Source organism: Gavia stellata, chromosome 5 (assembly GCF_030936135.1).
Source record: "Gavia stellata isolate bGavSte3 chromosome 5, bGavSte3.hap2, whole genome shotgun sequence".
Lineage (NCBI taxonomy): Eukaryota > Metazoa > Chordata > Aves > Gaviiformes > Gaviidae > Gavia > Gavia stellata.
This window is the reverse complement of record NC_082598.1, coordinates 59,839,316-59,863,530: the sequence shown is the minus strand read 5'-3', so window position 1 is coordinate 59,863,530 and position 24,215 is coordinate 59,839,316. Positions and strand designations below refer to the sequence as shown.

General features: G+C 41.6%; 1 protein-coding gene across 7 annotated transcripts; it reads left to right on the top strand.

Annotated features, from left to right (window-relative positions):
- Nucleotides 1-2,871: 2,871 nt before the first annotated feature.
- INTS10 (integrator complex subunit 10) lies at nucleotides 2,872-24,169 on the top strand. Of its 7 annotated transcripts, none has more exons than XM_059817541.1 (18): nucleotides 2,872-3,000; nucleotides 4,166-4,233; nucleotides 4,495-4,598; nucleotides 5,632-5,771; nucleotides 6,369-6,450; nucleotides 6,770-6,910; nucleotides 7,342-7,450; nucleotides 7,925-8,094; nucleotides 11,693-11,826; nucleotides 12,391-12,544; nucleotides 13,200-13,282; nucleotides 14,120-14,272; nucleotides 15,402-15,510; nucleotides 15,894-15,973; nucleotides 16,454-16,616; nucleotides 17,687-17,780; nucleotides 21,774-21,851; nucleotides 23,783-24,169. In XM_059817541.1, the coding sequence occupies exons 1-18, from the start codon at nucleotides 2,872-2,874 to the stop codon at nucleotides 23,937-23,939; spliced, it is 2,148 nt and encodes a 715-aa protein (XP_059673524.1). In that variant the 3' UTR covers nucleotides 23,940-24,169. The 7 variants fall into 7 exon arrangements, with proteins under 7 accessions (XP_059673524.1, XP_059673520.1, XP_059673522.1 ...); XM_059817537.1 differs by having other exon boundaries at nucleotides 7,342-7,513; nucleotides 7,928-8,094; XM_059817539.1 differs by having other exon boundaries at nucleotides 7,342-7,513; nucleotides 7,928-8,094; nucleotides 12,388-12,544.
- Nucleotides 24,170-24,215: the final 46 nt, after the last annotated feature.

The following is a 24,215-nucleotide window of genomic DNA, read 5'->3' as shown; positions in this document are numbered from 1 at the left end:
CTGACATCGCTCGCCCCAATCCCCTGCAATTCTGATCCTGCTACCTGTCCTGTATCTATGAGATTATCACAGAGCAAACGGCTTTACTTCCTAAATCCAGGGGTTGGGCACCCTTAATGTAAGTCCTCCGTTAGATCTATCAGGAAACTCTTCCAAGCCTGAACACTCCTCAGGTGGCTCTTACCTTCATCTACATCCCCTTCAGACTTCTTGCCTGGTGTTAAGTTACACTGTTTGTATGACGAAAAACTTGGACTCTCATCTCCTCCTTGCCTGGAGGGGCTGAGTAGACTGGCAAACAGGTGTAGCTTTAGGAATAAACGCAGCGGCAAGGATTCAACAAATCTCTGCAAGAGGCAGCAAAGTACTTCATTCAAAAAAAAAAAAAAGATTATTCACAGCTTTAAATGAAATGAAAAAACCCCAAAGTGTCCAGCTAACACACAGTCACCAAAAAAACAAAAACAAAAAAAAAAAAGGGGGTGTTCCTAATTCACTGGAGGTATTCCCCTTTGCCTAGCAGATTAAATACAGCTACGTCTTGCTTTCAGGACACCTTGTGAAACTGGTTCAAAAACTGCCATCTCTCTGCCTAGTTGGTGTCTTAGGGGTGATTCTGCACCAGAAGTTTTGCAGGGGACTCCTTGCACATCCATTCCTCTTCAAAAGCAACCCACTGCCATCCATTTCACTCCTGTAGCATCATCTTGGCCTCACAAGCAGCATATGGGGAGCGACAACTCACCCATCAGTTCTGGCTGGGCAGTTTCTGAAGAGACAGAATACACACCCTTATTACCATATTCAGCCCCACAATGCAAAACTTTTTTTTAACTCAAATTTGGATGTATGCATCTGCACAAGTACATAGGGAAGAGCTCTGGATAGACCTACACACCAGCCAGTGGTTAACATTGCTGCATTTGCAGGGGATTGCAGGGCTGTGAAGTAATTTCTAAAGAACTGTGCCATCCTACAGCAGTTTGTAAATTCGATAGCAGGGGCAGGAAAGGAAAAAGACAAGGCTTTTGTTTTACAGAGACAGCTGACTTTCTGCTGTGGCTTTGACACCTCTCTAAATGGCAAATTAATCACACACTTTGTGTTCCTTCAAATTGCAACTGACCAGTGTATGATGAGAGCCCTGAGAAAGGGGGCAATGAACAGGCTCCTGCTGCAGCCAGCATGCACTGCTGGCTATTGAAAGCGGTTGACACTATCTATCAATGAGGCACTTGTGCAGTAGTTGTTACTGCCATCATTTGTCATGGATCCCTAATTAGGATTTGTTAGTCCAGCAGCAGGAAATCAAATCAGGGCATGGAATAACGACACTCCAAAGTTAGTCTGGACTCAGCCCCCTCCCTCAGAGGGCAGAGCCTTTGCAAGCATACCTCTTGCTGAATTCTGCCCATTTTCACATGGCATCTCTCCCCCAAGCACAGCCCAACATTGCGGCCACAGATTGAAATCAAAAAGAAGAGTCCCACCAAAAGAGTGTGGAAAGCTCCTCACGTAACGCTGCCAGTGGTTTTGGAATAGGAGGAACTGACAATAGTATGGAGAAGAGGAGCTGAGAAGCCAAGTTCCCAGCCCTCACAGGGACCTCTACAGCTGAAAATCTGTGGCAGCCTAGCACCATGAGAACACATTTTCACCTGCACCAGAATGAGAGGCATCTGTGGGCCTTGTGCAATAATTAAGAAAAAGGCAAAAATATACCACAGTCACCTCAACAGGAAAACAGGGACCTTGCCCCTTACCTGTAACAGAGATTAAGAGTCTGTTAAAACTATTTGCTAATGGGATTATTACACTAACTCCTAGATATGGAGAACTACAGATTCGATCAATGGAAATTCCCAAGTGCAAAGTCTGTAAGGTCTGTTGCTACCTCAGAAAGGAACAGCCTACTTGAAAGGAGCAAACAAAGCAAGCAACAAGGAAAAAAACAAAGTAATTTACATTTTAGGTAAGTAACAGAAAGGAAAAAGGCAGGCTTGTCATCAAGCATCTTAACACTGAAAACTAACAATAACAAGCAAAGTTCAGTTCCAAGTTGTTGAAGGCTAAGTGCATTTCTGTAGTGAGAGGTCCTGTTTTTCCTTGGCACCTGCTGTCGGTGACCTTAGTACTGGCCTATAAAAACCTTTGAGAAGCACGAGCCCAGGCCATAGTGCTATGGCCTCGGACTTTTATGTTGGCTTTGATTTGCAGCAACACCAACTTTAGGAAGGCAAATTTAGGAAGCTCCACTGCAACCAGTATCAGTGATTTTAACTCAGTTGCCTCGAAGCACCGTTATACCCATGACGCTGCCCACAGGGCCAAAAGGCAGCCTTCTTGCGGGTAGCTCGACAAGCCTCCTCCCAGCTGTCACACTAGCTGCCAAAGGCCGAAAAGCAGGTCGCTTTTACCTTGTGACTCCCTATCGTCAGTCACAAGCTTTTGGGAGCCTAAACTATTGCCTTGGGCCACATGAAAACGCTGTAGTCCTCCCTGCCCATGCAACTCCTCCTAACTCCCAAACTTCCCGCTCCGCAGGCCCTCCTCAGCCTACACCCCCCTCAAAGTCCTCGCACCCCCTCGCCACTACGGGCTCCTTGCCCCTCACAGCGCCCACTACAGAAAAGACACATCCCGGGACCAAGAGAGCGCCGGAAGAGAGGGAGGGAAACAGAGCAGCCGCCCCGCCAGCACGGGGAACCGGCCGGCGCCAAGTGCCGAGAGCCCTCCCGCCCGCTTCCAACATGGCGGCCGCCGCGCGCCCCCTCAGCCGCGCAGCTGCCAGGGCGGGGCGGAGGAGCGGGAGAGACCGCCCCGGGGCAGCGGAGCGCATGCGCGCCGCCCGGCGGCCGGGCCGAGCGGAAGATGTCGGCGCAGGGGGATTGCGAGTTCCTGGTGAAGCGGGCCCGCGAGCTGGTGCCGGGGGACCTGTGGGCGGCCAAGGCCTGGCTCATCACGGCGCGGAGCCTCTACCCCGCCGACTTCAACATTCAGGTAAACGCCACCGTTGCCGAGCCGGCGCCATAGAAAGGTGCGGCGCGGCTCCCCGCTCCCCCACACGGCCTTGCGGCGGGCGCTGCCTGACTGACTGGCGCTTCGACCAATGGGGGCGGAGGGGTGGGGCGGCCGGTTGCCGTGGTGACGTGAAACCGGCAGCGCCTGCAGCGACGCCGCTTCGTCCGGTGCTCGCCATGGCGGCCGCGGCGGGGCCCTGCCAGGGACCGGGCCCGGCACCCGTGACAGGGACCGGGCCCGGCACCCGTGACAGGGACCGGGCCCGGCACCCGTGGCAGGGGCCCCGCCCGGCACCCGTGACAGCGGCCCGGCCCAACACCCGTGGCAGGGGCCCAACACAGCGCCCTGACAGGCGTCCGGGCCTAGCACCCAGCTAGAGGCCTGGCCCAGCATCGCCAGAGAGCTCCGACCCAGCACCCATGACAGGGCCGGGCTCAGCACCTGTATTTTGCAGCTGAACCCTCTTTTGTAGACTTTCTTTGTCGCATCTCACTCCCTGCTGAACGCACAGGGCGGCTGTTGGGAAACGCAGAGCCGTGGGGCGGCGGTGCTGCAGGTGCCCGGCCTCTCACTGTGGTGTCAAGTGGTTAAAGTGGCGAGCTTGTAACTGCTCGTTGTGTTTCACTGCAATAAAATCTACTCCTGTGAATGCTTTGTGAAAGTGTTGGGGTTTTAATAACTGAGGGGAAGGACCCTTTCTGCTTCTTGTGTTTGCACATGGATGAAACATTTGGGTTTGCTGTTGCAAAAAAAAAAAAAAGCCATTTTTAATAGAGATTTAAACTACCTCCCTTGCCTGTGGCTTTTGTAGTAGCTTGGGGTTTTGCATTGCATTTCACTGGCAACAAACCCTGGTCAAAGAACTCTTTGAGCTCTCACTAAGTTTTTTATTTGTGTAAAAATAAAGCCCGCATGTTAATATTAAAGTACTTATAGTATCATACAGAAGTTTATGCCTAATGTAATGTGTGATTAGATAGTTTAAACTCGGCTCCTAACTTCTACAGCAAATATTGCTATCCTTTAATTTTCTGTTATTCAGACTGCTGTGGCAAATGGGAGACAAGTTTTTTTAGAGTGGAAGGACTAATCTAATTCATAAATGTATTCAAGAAAGCTAATATTCTGTTCGTCCATCTTGCAGTATGAGATGTACACTATTGAGAGGAATGCCGAAAGGACAGCGTCTGCGGGCAGGCTGCTCTATGATATGTAAGTAATCAGAGCTGGAACTCTACAGTTACGCCAGGTGCTTGTTTCCATAAATGTCAGAGTTTCCAAAAATATAATGTGAGTGTTCTTGAAAATCTGTGTGGATAAATTAAGCAGAAGAGGTCTTATTAATTAAAAACAAACGGTAAAAAGAAAGGGTTTATTTTCCATTTGCCCACGCACATTCTTTCATAGGAAGGTTTTGTCTTGGAAACAGATTTTGAGATCACCGTGCATTCCTTGTCTCAAACTTTATTACAGGTTTGTGAATTTTCCAGACCAACCTGCTGTATGGAGGGAGATTAGCGTTATTACATCAGCATTAAGGAATGACTCGCAGGACAAGCAGACACAATTTTTAAGAGGTAAGGATTCTATTCAGTGAATAGGAAGAGTACTGAAGGAATCTAAAGATAGGCCCTCTGGTTACATATCTAGTGTGGCAAGTAAATGTCAGTCTTTTTAACTTTGCTTGTGGGCTGCAGATTTCTTTGCTCAGTTCAGCCTTAGAGACTTCATTCAGCATGTTAGGCTTAGGAAACACAGAGGGACACACGAAGCTGATTGCCATTGCTTTGTCTCTGATACGGGTAGACTAAGTCAACCAGAACATCAAGCACTTAGAAAAGAGATTGCATAGGGAATAAGTGGAATGGAACTTAACGAATCGTCATCCCACTGATTGCAGAGAACAAGGAATGATCATAAAAATGGGGTGTATTTGTATGTATGAAGTGAGGGTTATGAAAAAGAACAGTGACCAGAAGGGCTTGGCGTTTGCAGCTGGCAACCACAGGCAGTTTTGAAAGCAGGATTTACATGTGACAGATCATAATCTGCTGTTTGAACATGTGCTTCAGAAGCTCTAAGGATAGGCAGTGTGAAACTGCATACAGGCTATTCCAGTTAAGGAAACATTTGCTTCTTCATGGGGTTGTGTTTATTTTTCAGAGAGAATACATAAAACTTACAGGGAGAATATGTTGGTTTCTTTTTAGTGTCTCACTGGAAGTTTAAATTGAAAAAACTACCTTTTAGTAATGAAAGTATTAATTGTGGAAGTGGAATGCAAGTAAAAGAATAAATGAACATTCTTGAAAAAGCATCTTAAAATGTCAAATATTTAAGTGTTAGGATTTTCAGTATTCCACTCATTAGCAGCCTTACTTGTTAATTCAAGTTCTGTGCGCCCAGATAAACACAGATAAATATTCATATGGTCTTCTCTGAAAGAAACAGCCGTTTTTTCCTAGCCATAGATAACAAAAGCGGAAAAAAGTATAAGGAAATCTCTTTCACTCTGCATGGCAAGGTGATGTTGACTAGTCTTTTACCCTTTGTCAGTCACCTTTACAATTCAGACATAGCAAGTTAAACATTTTAATGTTTTTTTTTAAGGATTATTTGAAACCCTTCCTGGTCGGGTCCAGTGTGAAATGTTACTGAAGGCCACAGAGCAGTGTTTTAACACATTAGAAAGGGCAGAAATGCTACTACTACTTCTGCGACGTTTTCCAGAGACTGTGGTGCAACATGGGGTAAGAGAAGCTCATAGTAACTATTCAGGATATTGGCATTCTGTTTCTTGAGATTTTGCTGAAAAGTATTTTCCTTTGCCTAGTGAGAGGGTGAGTCTTTTTATTCATGTTTAATTGTGGCTAATAGTTCAGATTGCTGTACCTTCAGGTTACCACCAGGAAAGAATTGGGCAGAAAACAAATGGAAGCAAATAACACCAATTTTTGTTTTGTAAATGCAAAGAGTATTCTATGCTTTTTGAAAAAGCAGAATAGCACAAAAAAAGAGTGTTACAGTCTAAGAAAGAATATTGCTTCAGCTGCAACTTTAAGTCCTGGTACCTCCATTACTTTCACCTGTCTGTGCACATCTTTATTGATCCAGTCGCATGCACAATTTTCCTCTTGGTCTTGTTTTGCTACCTTCTGGCATTGCTTTTCACCTGTTATTAAGTAGGGATAGTTTAACTACGTATTTAGAGCCTAGCACGTGCAGTTGCCATAGAGTGAATTGCTACTCGTGCATCCACTGAATTATTGTTCAACTCCGTTGAATCACAGTTCAAAAAGTTTCTAAAACCACTGATCCAGTGTTGATTTTCACCTCTGCTTACACAGGTAGGCCTTGGAGAAACATTATTAGACGCTGAAAGTGTTGAAGACCAAGAATCCCCAGTGAATTGTTTTAGAAAACTATTTGGTAAGAAAATATTAATGTTCTTGGTTTATTATACAACTTTTTAGTATGGCAAGATTCTGAGTTCAGTAAACAACTTTCGAGATATTAAGATTAGAAAACCGCTTTAGTCAGAAGAAGCTCAGGCCACATGAGGCCAGGCTGACCATACGGTACAAACTGGTATTACAGTCATTCGTGTGAGGTTCTTTCTGACCGTTTGTGGTGTATGGTCAGCCAGAGATGGAAGCTTATGCTGCTGATTGAGAAACCTTACTTAGGATAAAGAGAACAAAAAAACCCCACAAACCTAAAGGATTTTTTGGTTTGTTTTCTATTTTAGTTTGTGATGTTCTTCCTCTAATAATTAACAACCCTGATGTTCGACTTCCTGCCAGCTTGTTATATAAATATCTGAATAAAGCAGCGGAATTTTATATTAACTATGTAACTAGATCTACACAGACAGAAAGCCAATATCAAGGTAAGAATACTTTTGCAAAATTAACCTGTCTTAGAATGTATTTTAGTATTACTGAAGTGACATCCATAAATGAAGAATGCATTACTGTTACGTAATGTATCCCATAGACGAGGATTAATAGTAGTATTTGATGTTTCTTAGTTCTTTGATACCAAAATACCTCAGGATGCTTCAACTACTTAGTCATGATGCTTATGATGCTTCAAAATACGTACTGAGAGGTAGGATAAAATGTCCTACAAGGTCTCCTTATCCAGCCTATCAGCTCTCTTGTACAAGGAGGCAGAAATGCCTACTGCTCCCTGTTAGCCTTCTCAGTAAAGAGTGGTTACCCTCACAGCTCCAATGTACATTTCTACATGTTTCCTTCTTGAAAATAAATCAGTTGGTTTGATTTCTTTATGAAGAGAAAAATGTGCTGGTTTTCCTAGGTTCACAAGATTCCTCTGATATTATGTCTCCAAGCAAGCGTAGCTCTCAGAAATATATAATAGATGGTCTCACAGAGAAATCATCCCAGATTACAGATCCTTGGGAGAGGCTATTTAAAATATTGTCTGTGGTGGGAATGAGATGTGAATGGCAAATGGATAAGGGAAGAAGGTGAGAAATGTGTGCTTTTCTGAGTATTTCTTCTCGAGGAGAATTTGGCTTTGTAATTCTTACGGAGAAGGGTTGAAGAAGGATTTTAACATGAGGACATTTTGTGTAAATTCAGTGCAGCTTTTATTTCAAGACTGTACAATGTAAAGCAAAAACGTGGATCCAGGGAGCACTTTCAAATTAGTCTCTGAACTAAATCTTTGCTGATGAAAGTTGTGTGTAAGAACTATAGTACTGTGGGGTATCCTTCCCTAGATGCCTCAGCAAAGAGAAACATGGTAAATGTTCAGTGAAGTTTCACTGGCGTGCAGCTGGGGGATTTCCTCAGCCAAAACATTGTTTTTCATATGCACTATGCATTCTTTCCTTTGGTTTTGGAATTCCTGAATTCTCTTTGTTTCTCTTCCTCAGAAGTTTTGGTGATATTTTGCATCGAATGAAAGACCTCTGCAGGTACATCAGTAACTTCGATAGTGATGCACACGCAAAATATAAGAATCAAGTAGTGTATTCCACGATGTTGGTCTTCTTTAAAAATGCATTCCAGTATGTCAGCAACATTCAGCCATCACTCTTTCAAGGTTAGTTTCTAATGTTTCAATTTTGGTAAAGAGTTCTTTGTGATTTTATTGCTAATGTCTGAAAGATCTTTTCTCATTAGTCTTTTAAAACTATCATCTTACAAAGTGACGTGGGTATTTCTCAAAATTCTCCCAAGCCATTAGTCTTACCAGCAGAAGTAGTTCAGGACAACTGCTGTAATGGATCAGACCAAAGATCCATCTAACTTAGCAGTTAGTTATCTAGCACAGAGAAAAGTAACAGACCGGATGTTATGAGAAACATCCCTAGGGTCGATTCCTACTCTTCCGTCAGCATCATGTTTGTTTTGTTTTCTCCTCTGATTCTGTTTCTTTGAAGCTGCCATTTTCTCTGGCTTCCTTCAGTCAAAAGATTGTACAAAAATCTTCCACAAAGTAAGTGAAAATATTTTTGCAGTAGGAACACACAACAAATTTATAATTAATCAAATAAAAACTGAATAGGAAAAGATTTCCTGAAATCCATGAGCTTCCAGCTTGGCTTTCTGTGTATAGTTTAAGCATAATCTTTAAGGTGTGCTTTGCACATTAATCCTGATTTGTAATTAATTTGTAAATTGAACATTTTAAGTAGGAATGTTATCTGTGCTCTTTCCTACCCACTCAAATCTGCCTTTGGGGCATATCAGATTGCTTGGAGCAGCTTGGATTGGTTCTTCAGGGATTGGCTGGACTTTTCAAGGATGGCCCAGAAGCTGAGGGAAGTCCTTTAACCTCCAGTTTGTTCAGAACTTACTGAAATAAACAGCATCATAAAGAGGAATTTTCAGCCCTTAATAGTGTGCGTTTCCTGCTTCTTCACTGACTGCTAGGGAATTCCTTGCAACAGTAACAATTGTCACCATAGGCAATTATAGTACTTATTAACACTACAATTACTGATTCATGATAAAATTACAATTTTAATTATGTGTGTTGTGTTCCTAAGTTTAATCACAATTTCCTGCGTGGAGCAGATGATCATTTGAGTAATGAAACACTCAATACAAATGATGGATTTTAAACAACTTTACAGAAAGTTGGGTCATCAGTTGAACAATGTCAGTGGATAGCTAAGCTGAGAAGACAAATGACATGGCAACTTGTATGCAGAGAACGTGTAATCACTTTAACAAATACAGGAACTAACTGAGTTTTTTGTTTTATCCAGAGGAAAGAAGAGTTCTGGTGGGGCAGTGAGATGCTTCAGCTGTGCAGATAGTTTTAGCTGCTTGATTCTGAGTTGAGTAAGAAAGGAAGTAAAGCACTGGTGAAAATGTTCCTTTCTAAGTTGTACAATTAAGTATGTTAAAGCTCATGTTTTCAGGCTGAACCACCAAAAAAAAAAGTGTACTGAGATAGGGCGCAGTCCCTTTGGTGCAGCATTTCTTGTACCCTCTGTCATTTCCTGACATCAGGAAAATATTTCCAAGACATCTTTTACTAATTTCTGCTTTAGCATTGAAGTCCAGTGGTATTCAGTGCCTTTCATATCCTTTCTATCATTAAGGTTTTTCCTCCTTCTCTTTGGAGGGCTCACTGTAGAAATGTAGAATCCTACGTATTTTGGAAGCGTAGTGGTAGGGAAAAAAAGCTGTCTCCTCCTTAATCCAGTAGTTCTGAGTTTTGGTCTGTGACTTTCTTCTTATGCGCTTGGACTTGCAAGAAACCTCTTGAGAGAGAACTTTTCAATGCATTTCTCTTACATAATTCGTATCTGCCTTCCTGGAGACTTGAGAAATGAATGAGGCAATTCACACCTCTCATAACTTTCAGGCTGCCTGTAGGCTTGGCAGGAGTTGCTATTTGGGCTGATGCTTTTAGGGGTTTATTTATAACACTCGGTGCTAGAAATCAATTAAAAACTCTGTAAGCTTAGATTCTAGAGCTTGGTTAGACAGGAAAACACAACGTTGCTCTTTGAATGGCTGTGTAACTGTCAGTAATGTAAGAGAAGGTTTGCAGCTAAAGTCAAGGGTGAGGTTAGGTTTTGTTTTGGTTTAGGACCGGAGGTTTTGGAATAAAGGCTACAGTGCGCTTGCCTGCTACTGAGAAGAGAACGTTTCTTTGGGAAATAAAGCACTTAACTGGTATTCATTCAAATCAGTATGAGTAAAAGAAAAACCCACTCCTTTCTTCTCAGGTGTTAGAAGTAGGCAGCTCTTAAGATTCTAGCGATAAAACTCTTCCAGCATCCCAGTTGTGGTACTTCCGTATCTGTTTCTCCTGGATGCTATTTTCTACGTTGTGACTTGACTCTATTTTCAGTTCACACAGGTTAGATTCCAACACAGTGGAATACGTGATGGTACAGGAGAGGTGATTTCAATGTGTTGTAGCCTTTGTGTAGGGGACATTTCAATGGTGGTATTCAGTTTGAACCTAGTCAAAGGAGGTAACATTATTTGTTAAGCATGCCAGGTTGGTTGTTTCTTGTAACATTAACTTCTGCTGTTGTGGACTCCTTACACATCACTTTTGAGTAGATGGGAAAAGCTTAATGTGGGTTCTTTTATGTCAGGAGATGAAATGGGTTCTCCTTATACTAAACTCTTAAATGAGTTCTTTGCAATTAGGAATGAGGCCTTAGCTTTGTATCTTTCTGCAAATAGAAACAGAAGAAATGCACATACTGAAAATACTTGTCCGCACTGCTGTTGTATCTGGTGGAGATTTCAAAAAGGGAAAACAGATTAATGGATTACCCCTTTCCTTGATATTTCTCTTTGTCTGATCTTTGCACATCTATATATGACTTGATTGTGCAAAAGGAGAAAACGTTTTCAGAAGGAAAGCTTTCTCAGTAGTGGCCAGGTACCAGTGTTGTTTGAGATTAAGAAGTGTTGTTCCTATTTTATATCTAATGAAACTTAAGCATTGAGGTCTGAAATAACAGGTACCCAGATGAAATAACAGATCCCACCAGATGTTCTGTGACAGCAGTGGAAGTAGAGATTATGTCTTCTGTGCTCAAAATGAGGTTTCTGTAGAGGCTTTGGGGAGTGATGATGGGCTCTGGCAGTCAATTAAAGGTTTAATTCTGTACGCTGAAATCAGTGGGGGCAAAGCTGACACTGAGTGATCCTACTAGGGAAATCTTGTGATTAAAATACACTCACTTTTTGAGGCATCAGTGCCTGTCAGCATATTGCTTTGGTTTCTCATTAGAATGTTTTGAGAATATTGCTGTGCTTCACCATGTTTGTAGCTGTTAACTTCAGAGCCATTTGTTCTGTTCGCCTGTTGAATTGTTGTACTTGTATCAAAGCAAATAATGCTTGATGAGAGAACAGCTGCTGCTTGAGTATACCTTGTGACTGCTCCGTAAGAAAAGGATTAAAAGATGTTCTGAAGTCCTCAAGCAAACTCTTGTGATGGCTGGTAGGTGTATTCTGACCTTTACCATAAGGCTGCTTTGAGAAAACCACAGCTTTAGCAGCATAGTTGAAGCTTATACAACTTAAGTGAATTAATTTCAGATTGTTTTCACTAGCATTGTAATCATTACTTGTGAAGGAAACAAAACCAGCATGATGTAGGCATGAGACCTTTCAGATCAGTTTAGAGCAATCTTGAATTAATTTATTTTTAAATCCAGGTCCAAATGCTCCAAACCAAGCCCCACTGGTTCTTCTCGAGGATGTGACCAATATCTACGGTGATACAGATATTGATCGTAACAAACACATACACAAAAAGAGGAAACTTGCTGAAGGAAGAGAAAAAACAATGGTAACTTCTCTAGACTTTCGTTCATAACAAGAATGGCATTGCTACTGGAATTTAGACAATAGTGGTTTTGACACAGATGTAAGAGACTTATTTTTAGAGCTACCCTGGAATAGCTCTTTATGACCACAATTTGCAAACAGATTTTTTTTTTTGGCTAAAGCCGGCTAGAATAAAACAATTTTTGTAGCAATTGCTGTAGACAGTGTATGTGCTGATGTGAATACTTTAACATGAAAAGGAATTCAGCAGAGACTGCAGAAGCTGTTAAAAATGGTGGCTATAGCAGTCAGATGTTCTACAGCTAAATCTTCAAATTAATTGACTTTTCATGATTGGAACTGTGAATACTGTTTATGACACTATACCATGGAGTTTCTTGGTAGTAAACCAGATTGTTCTAATATTAAAACAAACTAAGCGAAAAGTCACTTAAACGAGGACCTTGGCATCTCTAGTACAGAATTGTTTTCTTGTGTTCAGTGGGATTTCTGTGACTTTAGAGTCCTTTGAAATAACTATAAATTAAGAAGTGAATCTTTTTGTTTTATACTGACTCTTAAGCAGAGCTCAGATGATGAGGATCCTTCTGGGAAGGCGCGAAGTCGCCATATTACAGTAAACAAGGCAGATCTTGCAAACTCTATCGAAGTATTAGAGAGCTTTAAACTGGCCAGAGAGAGCTGGGAGCTGCTGTATTCTCTGGAGTCACTCGACAAAGGTGAGGCTCGCTGCAGGCAGAGTTGCATTTAGGCTTCATTGCCATGCATAGAAGTCATTTTACTATTGTTAAAATAGAATTCCTGTCATTGTGAATCCTTAAAATTGAATTTACTTTGGGTCCCGAATATTTTTTATCTAAGTTCCAATAAGAAGCTGTATCAGTTGTTGCATTTCTGAATATTTTGTTCCTGGATTTTGTTTCATTCTTCATGCATCTTTGCTTATTCACTCCCACTTCTCTTGGAAGTGGCTTTTACTGAAGAAGCAGTTGGTTAGTAGTAGTGCTGGTAATACTCAGTGAGGTTGTGCTGCTAATGGCCGCTTTAGTTCATGCTTAAGAAGATGTGTCTTTACTGTGTTTCTCCCTTTCTGGTAATACCTGGTGTGGTCATCTTGAAAACAAATTTCTCTTCTATAAAGTAGGAAATAGTACCACCTAGCTGCTTTTAGATTTGTTGGACTCTGCAAAGAGAAGTATAATCAAAATATGATTGTACAGGAAGAGAGTATCCTATATTTGAAAGATTTCACACTCTTACTGTTTGGTTTTTTCATTTTTAAATTCAGCTATTTTTTTTTCTAGATAATTGATTTTTAACCCAAAGCTGTGAAATGCTTCATCTTCTCTTTTTCTTCTCTGACCACTTACGCAGAGTTCACCAGAATTTGTTTGTCATGGAAGACAGACACCTGGCTTTGGTTAAGAATCTTTCTTACAGACATGATCATCTACCAGGTAAAAAAATAAACTAAAAACTAATAAAAATGACACCATTACGTTGCTCTTCCTTTTAGTGAATAGCTGTTCTGATTAGCCAGTTTGACTGCTTTAAGTGTCTACTGATTTTATCCTTTAAAGTATGACCCTTTTGGGGATGGATTCGTACCATTCTTACCATAAGCTAGGTACCCTACTTAGGATCTTCCTGTCCCAGTAGCTGTCGGTTGAGTCCAGCTAGTTTTGACATACGGAAAAGACCTCTGCATTGGCATTTTGACCAGTAGATATATATAGTGTTATGGAAGAAAAGTGCATTTTATTCATCTGTCAGTGCTTTCTATTGGAACACAATCAGGGAGGATTTTCAAACAGCAGAAAATTTTAACATGTCTCAGTTAAAATTTGTCATTCTCCTCAGAAATTAGGCTGACTGTACTCATTCCAAATACCATCTATAGAACAAAATTCATTCTTTTACATTTTTCTTTTGGGTGTCTTTTATTTTTGCCTGTACTTGTACCTGAACAAGAGCTATTTCAAACTTTATTACTCTAAATAATTTAAAGTAATGACTAACTCTGAAGAGCATGATTACTTGTTTCAGTTATAAATGTGATTTTGTAAACAGGCTTTTAAAAGCAGAATTCCGTTTGTCTTCTCACTGCCTTGCAAGTGATCGATCCATACCCCTGTACACAGCACATCACTGGAGAGTATTCTGCTAGATTAAAATTTTGACGCCCTGTTACTTGGACACGCTCTGTTTTGAAAGCTTTCTGTAAGGGAATTTTTATTTCTTTCTACCCGTTGTATACAGAAGACCCTAACACTGTCTTTTTATACCTTTTAAAGGGGCAGTACAAAAAAGCGATTAGCAGCCTACATCACTTGGCAGCTCTTCAGGGCTCCCATTCTCCACAGCAAATCACAGGACAAGGATCACTAGAAAATCAGAGAGCACTAATCCAGTTAGCAACATGCCACTTTGCCCTTGGAGAATATAGGGTACGTACAGCATTCCACACACTGGTCCTTCATCATCTGGCCCTGTGGTTCCCATTTGTCGTCTTCCTTTGAATTTTCCCGTTAGCCAGCTTTCACAGGGTGTCGAACATAAGCCAGGGTCTACTGAAAAATCCATGCTCACTGGGAGAACTGCACTTGCTGGCACATTAACCGACTGTCCATTAGCATCTCTTTTATATAATCTATTTGGTAGTTATGATTTCTGGGGGTTTAGTTATGATTTTCCATAGCTACAAGTGTTTGACTTGTCTGTAAATGTAACCTTAAATCTGAATTCCTTAACTTTACTGAAACAGTTTTAAATATTGAGGGAAAATTCTTAAGTATAGGCTTCATGTGGCAGGGGAAAGAAAAGGTTTAGAGAAAAGAAACTTCTGTGATCATCTTAGAAAAGAATTAGTTATCAGCTGACAGTATAAGAGACTCCAGAACAATATTGTCTGGCCTGAGCGCTGAACTTGCTTTACCTTTGCAATACATATTTTGTGTTTTTAATATTACAGGAGTGCATGGTGGTCTGGGGTCAGTCAGTGTCAGCACTAATAATGAAGGCGGGGTCTCTTAGCATCTAATGTCATCCTAGTACTACTGGACAAGTCTTTTTGTCCCTTCCAGTTTACTACTTTATCATTGGAAATACGATAATAGATCCCCACCGACCTCTTACTGCCTCTAGGAAATAGCATTAAAAATTCATTGCATTTCTGTCATGCTGTCAGATTGCCATTTTCCTTTCTATTTTTACCATGGACAGAACAAGCTTTTAAAAACTATTCTAAGAATTCAGCTGAAAACTTAATCCTTCAAATAAAATAGTTTTTGATTGCAGTTGGGTTGATCTTACAGTCTTGAAATGAAGAATGCCAATACATATTTTTTCACAATTGAAATTACTTATGTTGGCTCTCAAAGATTGTTTAATGACAGCTATGTCTTTTTGCTCAGCCAAACTAAGTTACGCATTAAGTCCACTCAAGCTCTAGCAGAGAATTTTGTGATTGTTTTTTTTCTTTTGCGGTGTCTGAACTTTTTAATCGTTATTAACGTATCTGAATTTTAAGAACTTTAGTTTAGACTTAGCATTATCTTGTCTCTCTTCTTTTTATAGCAAACATGTGAAAAAGTGCTTGACCTCATGTGCTGTATTTTACTTCCAATACAAGAAGGAGGTAAAGTACAAGAGGAGCAACCTAAAGTAAAGTCTAAATTCAGGAAAGGTATGGAGTTGCTACTACCCTAAACTCAGTGTTGGCTCAATTTTAGTTCATGTGTTTCGGTTGAGTATATAATCCTTCTCTTTTTGTATTATGAAAAGGGAGGAAGTTCTTTGTCCCTCCCCCTTGTTTTTATGAGTGTTTTTTCTGCTGGTACCTGTTAAAGTATATTGGCGACAAAGTCCTACCACAGGAAAAGAGAAGTGAAGAAAAAATTTTAAAACGTGTAACTTCATGTTTTGAATCATTCGTAATTTACTGTCCACGTTTTCCTCCCTACCTGAGATTTGGCAATTGTAGATTTGTTTTGCTCCGTTCTAATTTCTTTCAAACTTCGATAATCATGAGACCCCTAAAGAAGTGTACAATAAACTGTTCTGTTGCAGGGTCTGATTTGAAGCTTTGGCCATGTACCAGCAGAGCTATCATGCCTTACTGCCTTCATCTATTGTTAGCTTGTTTCAAGGTAAGCTGTAGTCAAGGCTTCAGATTCTCTCGTGACTCCAAGGCCTAGTTTATGTATCTGGGGTCCTGAAACTGCAGGGCCTTATCCCGGTGGGGTGACTAGGTGTGAAGGCCTGTGCCTCAAGTGCTTCTCACCTAAATGGGTTTGTGGAGGGTCTTTTCTGGGGGCGAGGGAGTGCTGATGGAGGAGGGTTTGTTCTCTCTTTTTTCTCTTCTATTCATTTTAGTTTGTGGCAGAGGAGATAGAATTAATCTCAAAATATTTTTGTCTGTATCCAGACTTCCCTTATAGGTCAATGGAGAGAATTTGGTATTTTGGCTGGAAATTGCCAGCCTATTTTAAAGGTATATATTGGGGCAGAATGAGATACGCTCCTAAAGAACTCTGTATTTGCATAGATGTAGGTGAGATGAATCCTATATATTTATAAAAGCAACATGTGTTTCCTGATTGTCTCAATGTCCATTTTTTTCCCTGAAGCTCAGAGCTTTCACAGACAGCAGAGATGATATGGCGCTGGGCCACGTAGTTGTTCTGCTTCAGCATGAGTGGCCGAGGGGTGAGAACTTGTTCCTGAAAGCCATCAACAAAATCTGCCAACAAGGAAACTTCCAGTATGAGAATTTTTTCAACTATGTCACGAGTATCCTTTCTCTAACCAAGAATGTCTTTCACGGCCAAAACTATGTACTGGGGTGTTGAAAAAGCTGTTAGATAGTTTCAGCAGCAGCTCTCTCCGTGTCAGAATCCTATTCTGTATTTATTTCCATACCGTGCAAGCCTCTTGTAATAGGTGGCAGTGCACAATGGACTATAAATATGCCTCCCGTCACCTGTTCTGGCACTTGAGAGTGCCTTTAAGTACATTGCAACCGCACTTCCATTCAGAAAAACAGCAGCAGCTTAGTCTGCTCATTCAAGTGATGGCAGTCTTTTCAATCAGATATATAGGGCATTATACTACAAGGCTGTTAAAAAAACGATAAAGCAGTACCTGTGCTTCAAAGAGTTGAATGATTTGGGCTCTCATTTATGAAATGCTTTTTGTGGGTAAGATTTTTGGGTTGAGTAAAATAATGAGCTATGTCAAAGTTCATGCAAAGCATGTCTGATTTCCGTATTCAGATATCTGACGTACGCTTTGATCAGCATACACGCACGTGGACAGTTTAGTGTTCAACCTAAATAACATCCAGCCATGGTCTCCAGAAAGCAAGGGGTCTAACTCCCATCTGGGACAACTAAAAAAGCTCTGGTGTTAAAGGAAGGGAAAAAAAAGAAAAAAAGCTAAATAAGGGACCAAAATAGAAGACTAAAAAGGGTGGTATGTGCCACCGTGGTGGCATTTCCTTCGGTCCCAGCCTCAGTATGCACTGCTTTGATAACCTGCAATGCAGGAAAAAGAAGTAAAAACAACCAGGGAATTTGTTTGAAGACATGAGAGAGTTCAGAGAGACACACTCTGTCTGACTACACATGAAGAAATGAAGAAAAGAAATTGACTGATGTGTGCATTTTGTACTTTAAAAAGCCATTTCTCATGAATTTGTGGAGGATTAGGAATACATCTTCTTTATCGCTTTTAAGAATGAGATACTTCAATAGCTGTTCATTTTGGCTGTCCTTTCAGCAATGTGGCTTCAGATGTGAGGGATAAGAAGGAGTGTTCTCTGTCATTTTTTTCCCTACTCAAATCTTTAACGTTTTCTTCAGATATTGATATGTTGGAGGAATTTGCTTATTTAAGAACACAGGAAGGAGGGAAAATTCATCTGGAACTGCTGCCAAATCAAGCAATGTTGATCAAGTAAGGATAAAAAAGCATTTACTGTTTTCTTTGAAAAAAAAAAAAGGGAGTATGTTCTGGTTGTCTTTGCTTTCATATAATTTTCTGGATAGTAAGTTTGTCATGTCCTTGAGTTTAAATTTAAGGAGTTGGCTAAGGAGTTCAACCGAGGCCATGAGTTTCTTTTTCTGACTCTCTTGCTGATCTCTGAATACTTTTTGGGGGTTTTTCAACGTTAAACTCCTACTTTTACAGAACTTTAAGTGTGGCATTTGCTTTAGAACGATCCATATTAAAGTGATTACAGTATTGCTCTTTCAACCAGACACTTGCACTTTGCAGGAATTCTTTAAATAATTAGGTATGAGTGCAAGGTGTTGTTAATACTTTTGCTGAACAGTAATGCTGAACAGAAAGCACTATTTGTTGTAAACAGAGTTATGAAAGACAGCTGAATGATGAAAACATTAGGTATAAAACATAAATTAAATTACACTCCAGGTAAACTCTAATAACCTTTCTGTCAGAGCTAGCAGGTCATCTCTTGCTATGTACTGAACAAGCTTATTCTGCTTAGCTTATTACGAGATGCTGAAGGAAATTAATAATTTGGATTAACTTCCTAGGTGTTCTTAGTTTTGAGTCAAGACTGAACAAGTATCTGCTGCAGGGTTTTAGTGGCAGAATGTTTTGGAATATCCTGGTTGTTTATTAGAACTTGTGGTATTTTGCTTTATAAGAGGGGGACTGCTAAAGTTCGTTGAAATTCCAGTTTGGGTCAGTGTATTCTGGCTATGGACTAACTAGAAATGGGCTAAAGTTTTCAAAAAATGGGAGCCTAACATTAGACAACTGGATCCAAATTTGGACTAGTAAATAGATTTTCCAGAGTTCTAGGTAACCAACACAAAAATGAGATGCTGGGTGTAATTAAAGAAACGAAAAGGAAGAAATACGAATGCTTAAATATGTGACAAAGGATTTTTCTCTTTTAAGCTCTAGATTTTCAAACTCTGACCCTTGCTATATCTCACTGCTTGTAACCAGCTGTATGAAAACAGGAATCAGGGTATGCTGTACTACATATGATGTTAAGTAATAAGATTTGTCAGCAAGAGGGCTTAGCACTGAAGACTACGCCTGGAAACTTCTTAGCTGCTATCTCAAGTTAGATGGAATAGTTCAGCGCTGTTTCTCTGCATCACGGCTTTTATTTTGATTGGCGTGGTAGCTGTTACTTACTGTTCTGACCCCACCAGTCAGGAAGAAGGTAGAGAGCAGTGTTTCTAGCAAGACAGAAATCTCTCTTTGACCTCCTTTTGACCAGTGTTACGTTTCCTGAATGATGGAAGTGCTTGTAGAAGAGAGGTCCATTTCTTCGCGCTTACCGAGCCAAAACGGTCAAATATCCCATCCAGCTGGAAAAGCCATGTATGGTGTCTTTTATGTGGCTGAGATGTGTAGGACAGGAACCACTTCATCAGAGAGCTGATGGGAGGGAGAGTTCAGGGCGTAGCCCGCTAATCGGAGATGATGTCTACTCCCCTGGTACCCCAGATATTTTTTTAGCTGGACTGGCTGTGAGGCTCAGGGATGGTGTCACCCACCAGTGTTGACCTCAGCAGCGCTGGTTAGCTCACGGCCTCCCCCAGCTGGGGTTTTAGATAAAGCACACCAGCATAGCCCTGTTTCCTGGAACAACGGCTGGTAGGCTTAAAATCTGCAGGCTGGCTTTCATCTTTCAAAACTATCACCATTCTGGTTGTATGAGCTGCTGCACTATCCTCCCAATAATTAGTAGAGGCAGCTCAGATACTGTTCAGTCACGCACAGGAAGACTCTGTGAGTTTGCCACAGCAGCCCAAAGACCAAGCAGTTGCTCCTTTGCCTGGTCTTTCCTCGGCGTAAATGTATATAGCAATCCTGCATCTTAACTGATGGAAGTGTATTACAGATATTATATGTTTTTTATAAGGACAGCTTTTTGTTTTGTGACTTATAGGACATTTTCTCCCCAGGTGAATTCCACCTCTTTCTTCCAGTTCTTTTCCTCAGTAACTTATACTTTATAGGAAGTTGCATTCATTTTTCTGAACCCAGGAAAGCAAACTGCAATGTGGTTTTCAAAAGCTGAAGTAAGATCTTGGTAGCCTGCAGGCTTATAGTCGGGTCCTGCAAAACAGATACACAGCTTGTCAGCTTTCCCTTTGCTTGTATCCGTTGTGGGAGTATGAAGGTCCATGGTTTGGGTTTTAACTCGTGATACAGCCAGCTCATTCTGTTTGCAGAGTCAACAAGACTTCTACGATGAGCTCTGAATTCAACCACTAAGTGCTTTTCAACTCCATTCTAGACAAGCCAAGTTTCATCGTTTTACCGATTATACATGTCAGCATTGGCAGTGTTAGCTGGTGAGGTTAAAGAGGAAAAGAACAATATGCAAGAAATGACTGATTAATATCATGCTCCTCTTTTTGATAAATCTTACTCTAATTAGTCTAATCTTAGCCTACCAAACTACGTAAACTCGATGCGAAAGCTGTTGAGTGTTCTGTCTCTACTCACGTTGCCATCACATCCCCTCTCGGGGACAGAGGAGGAAAAGCTCAGTTGGTTTGCAGTGAAACAGAGTATCTTGAAAGTGTAATTTTTATTCTGATTGTGCACTTGGCTATGTTTAGTTAGATCTTGCAAACTGTAATGAAGACACAGTTGCGCAAAACCCCTTTTGGAAACATCTGCTGTTCCCGAATGAGTAACATCTTGCTGCTCCCTTGTATTTTCTGTTCCCTGTGTCCATTTTTGCAAGTATTGGACTCATTCATGCCAAGAACCCTTGAAAAATTACCTCATTTGATTGACTAATTCTTGTGAATATTTTATTTCAGGTTGTTGTAGCTGTGTTGCAGAGTGTTTCTGTACTACTAAAAAGTCCCGTCTTTATTTGACTTTTATAAGCACAGCTCTCCATCCATATTCATTAATAAATTATAGATACTAACCAAAATGCCCACCTGTGAGATCTGAAGGTAGGCACCTAACTCGATATTATAGGTGTGTAAGCGTGAGCCTTGCTTCTCCGCCCCCTTCTTAGCATCTCTGGGGGTGAACGATGCACTCGGTACTCCGGTGCCTAATAAGATTTAGGTGACATTTTGAGAGACTTAGGTTAAGAAACTAGCCCTGTTCTCTCTATACCAAATTTCTCCTTTCTCCTTAGGGGGGGCATTGGATTTGCTCTAGGCTGGACGTGTGAGGTTATTATCCCGTGTTACAGGTAGCACACAGAGATAAGGACTTAACTTCACAGAGAAGATGAACTGTCTTGTAGCTGAGACACCTTTTGGTGGCTAGTTCATGTGGCCCTGCTCATAAATGGGAGGTTGCTCCGAGCAGGCATTTGTGCTCTGACATTGTGCCGTCCTCTAACAGCCATTTTCGTATGCGGTTTGAATTAAAAAGGTGAAAAAGGCCATTCTGTGCGCTAATGAAAAGATACTTAGGCAACCTGTCACAAACACTGTCATGTACTCAACTTGGCCGATACCCGCTGTGCATGCACTCGGCTTGGGCTCAGCAGCAAATCCCGTAACTCCAAGCTGTGGGCTCTCCCAGTTCGCTAACGCACTCTTGCCGGCTCTGCAGGGAAGCTGTGGCATCTGCAGTGCTCCTCCGATTAAATCTTTTCTGATTGACGTGCTTCCTGGGAAGAGCTACGACAGTTCATCCATAGTACAACTGTGAATTGTTTTTGCACCTTTCTCCCGGTGTAACTGTCCAAAAATATGTGTATCTATTTAGACCACGGTCGCAGAACAGCCTTGCAATGAAATCTGGGGATGTTTGCATGTTCGATGCTGTTAGGGTCCTGCGCCCCTTCGGCTGCTCGGTGCTCATATTGCTATGTGGTCCCACCCTAGTTCTTTGTTGCTCCTTTTTCTGGAGAGTTGTTTTGCACCGGAGGGGGAGTTGGTGTGTGGGTGTTTGAATGCTGCTATTTGCTGTTTTTTAAAGGACTTCTAGCCCTCCCATGGGGTTACTGCAGCAGGAATTCATACCTGTGCTACAGCCCAGCATACAGACTGCTGACAGGTACCAAGTGGAAAACCCCGCTCATAGTGTGCTGTGTTTTGTCAACATGTTTTACTGCCCATGGTTTTCAGCAATTTGTTACTCAATATTTATCTTTTTTTTTTTTCTCCATTTGTGCCTACATTGCCTGGCAAACCATGTTGTTCTATTGTAACATTTATTTTTCTTTTTCCCATAAGTTGCCAGTATCCATGTCCTTTCAATTTAATAATTACTGTTGAATTTAAACAAAACCGTAGAAATCCCCCAAAGTGATACCGATGTTCAGTTGCATATTAGCAAGAGTATAACCCTTTCTTTTCAAGACACTGGTTACTGGATCCGTTTGTAGCTACTTTTCTTCATTTAAGTTGTTCGGAATTCTGTTTTGTTTTCCAGCCGTTACATGACACACATCTTCAAAAGCGCGGCTGGCTTGCTCCGTAGCTGTAGGTTGCATATTCTCCTTTAGGTTGTAACTGACAGTAGCGCTCAGATGCCAGCAACGTTTAAGACAGTACAGACAGAAAACAGGGCTTATCCCATAACCGCGGAATATGCTGGAGTATTTCCAGTGCAGTTTTGCGTCACTCAGCCTAGCTCATCAATGAATTGCCGGGTAGTCTCCAGGCTAGTCTCTTCTTTGCCTTTTCCACGTGATACAGAGGTCTCTACTGTTTTGGCAGAGAAATCTCTTCTCAAATGCTGGACTTGCTGATGTAAGTGAAGGTGGGGTGGTATTGTTGGTGAGGGCAATTCCCAGACTTTTCCCTTTCTCATTTCTGGCATCTCTGGATTGTCATAGATGCTCTCACCCTTTATTTTTTATTTCCTTTCTGTCTTTCAGTGTGCTTGCCGTGTTCGGTCCAGCTCTTCCCTTCTTACCCACGACTCAGGACTTGTCTCAACGTTAGCATTATGCTTTTCTCTCTAATTTAATTTATGCTGCTCCTTTAGTAGTGCTAGGGCTCTCATTTCAGGGCCTGTCTTTTGCTTCCCTTCCCAAGTAGGGCTTGCAGGTAGATGTTACAAAGTCACAGTCTTACTTACCCAGTTCTGGACCAGTGCAAGCGAAGTGTAGTGCTTTGGCACTGGAGAACATTGTCTTAAGGACAAGATTTAGGTATTGAGTGCTACCGGTCAGCGTGAGGACAAAGAACTGTTCATAAGAACAGCCTTTAACAGGGCAGTATCCCAAGAGTTTCCCCAGCCAGTATCGCTCTAGCTTGCTCAGTAGCCGGACCTTTGTTCTGTTTGAAAACGCCTCCTGAACTTCTGCTCAGAATAAATGTAATCCCGGCCTGGTGTCTAGTATCTCCACAAGAGCTGGCTTCTACTGATGCAGACTCACAGCCTGGCTTGATTTGGGCTTTGTGCTGGCCTGTGAAGTGATCACTGCGCCTTTCAAAGAGCTATCGGTGCCCACAGGATTATATAGCTCCTTCCCGCACTTTCCTACTGGTACAAGACGCCCTTTGCTTATTGTGGTGGCAGCCAGCTGTCCCCTTCTTCCAGAGAAAGCAGGTTCATCTTTTCATTCTTCTTTCAACCCCAGCCATTTATGGAAGTGATTACAAGGAGGAAGTGGCCTGGGCAGCAGAGGTAGAGAGAAAAAAAAAAATTCCTTTCCCCAAGCAAGGAGAGCTCTGTACATGCTGGGTTAAGAGATTTTCCTGTTAGCCAGAACAACATTTTTTTCCCCCCCAACAGTCACAATCAAAGCAGTGAGAGCACAGACTTCTGTGGAACCTCTAACTGTTGAAAGACTGTAAGCTACGAAACACATGATTTTTAAAAAACAGCATAGCACGGGCTCTTTGGCTCTCCTTATATAAACTCGGGTATGGACAGCAGGTATATAGTAAGTGACATGCAGCACCTTTTAAATTACTGTAGTGCACCAAATAACCATTATTTGATTTTGTCTGTCTCTCTTTCCTTCATGGCTGAAGGCATCATACAGTTACCCGGGGTATAACTAAAGGAGTGAAAGAAGATTTCCGCCTGGCCATGGAGCGCCAGGTCTCGCGCTGTGGGGAAAACCTCATGGTGGTCTTGCATAGGTTCTGCATTAATGAGAAAATACTGCTGCTTCAGACTCTTGCTTGAATGGACTGGACCATTCATGGACATGATGCAATGTCTCTTCCGGAGAGAGGGTAAGGCTCTTAATTGTATCAACAGCAGCGGGGCAGTGGAAAATCACTTGTCCGGAGAGCCAAGGAAGTTCCCCATGAGTTACAGGTTCTGTAATACACAAACCCTACTCAGTGTTTGTTCACTGCTTAGTTTTCTTATGTGGGTAGATGCAACTTTATAAATAAAACTTTGTTTAAGAAGTCTTCTGCAATGTCCTGTTTGTTTGGGGTTTTTTGCCATAGCATT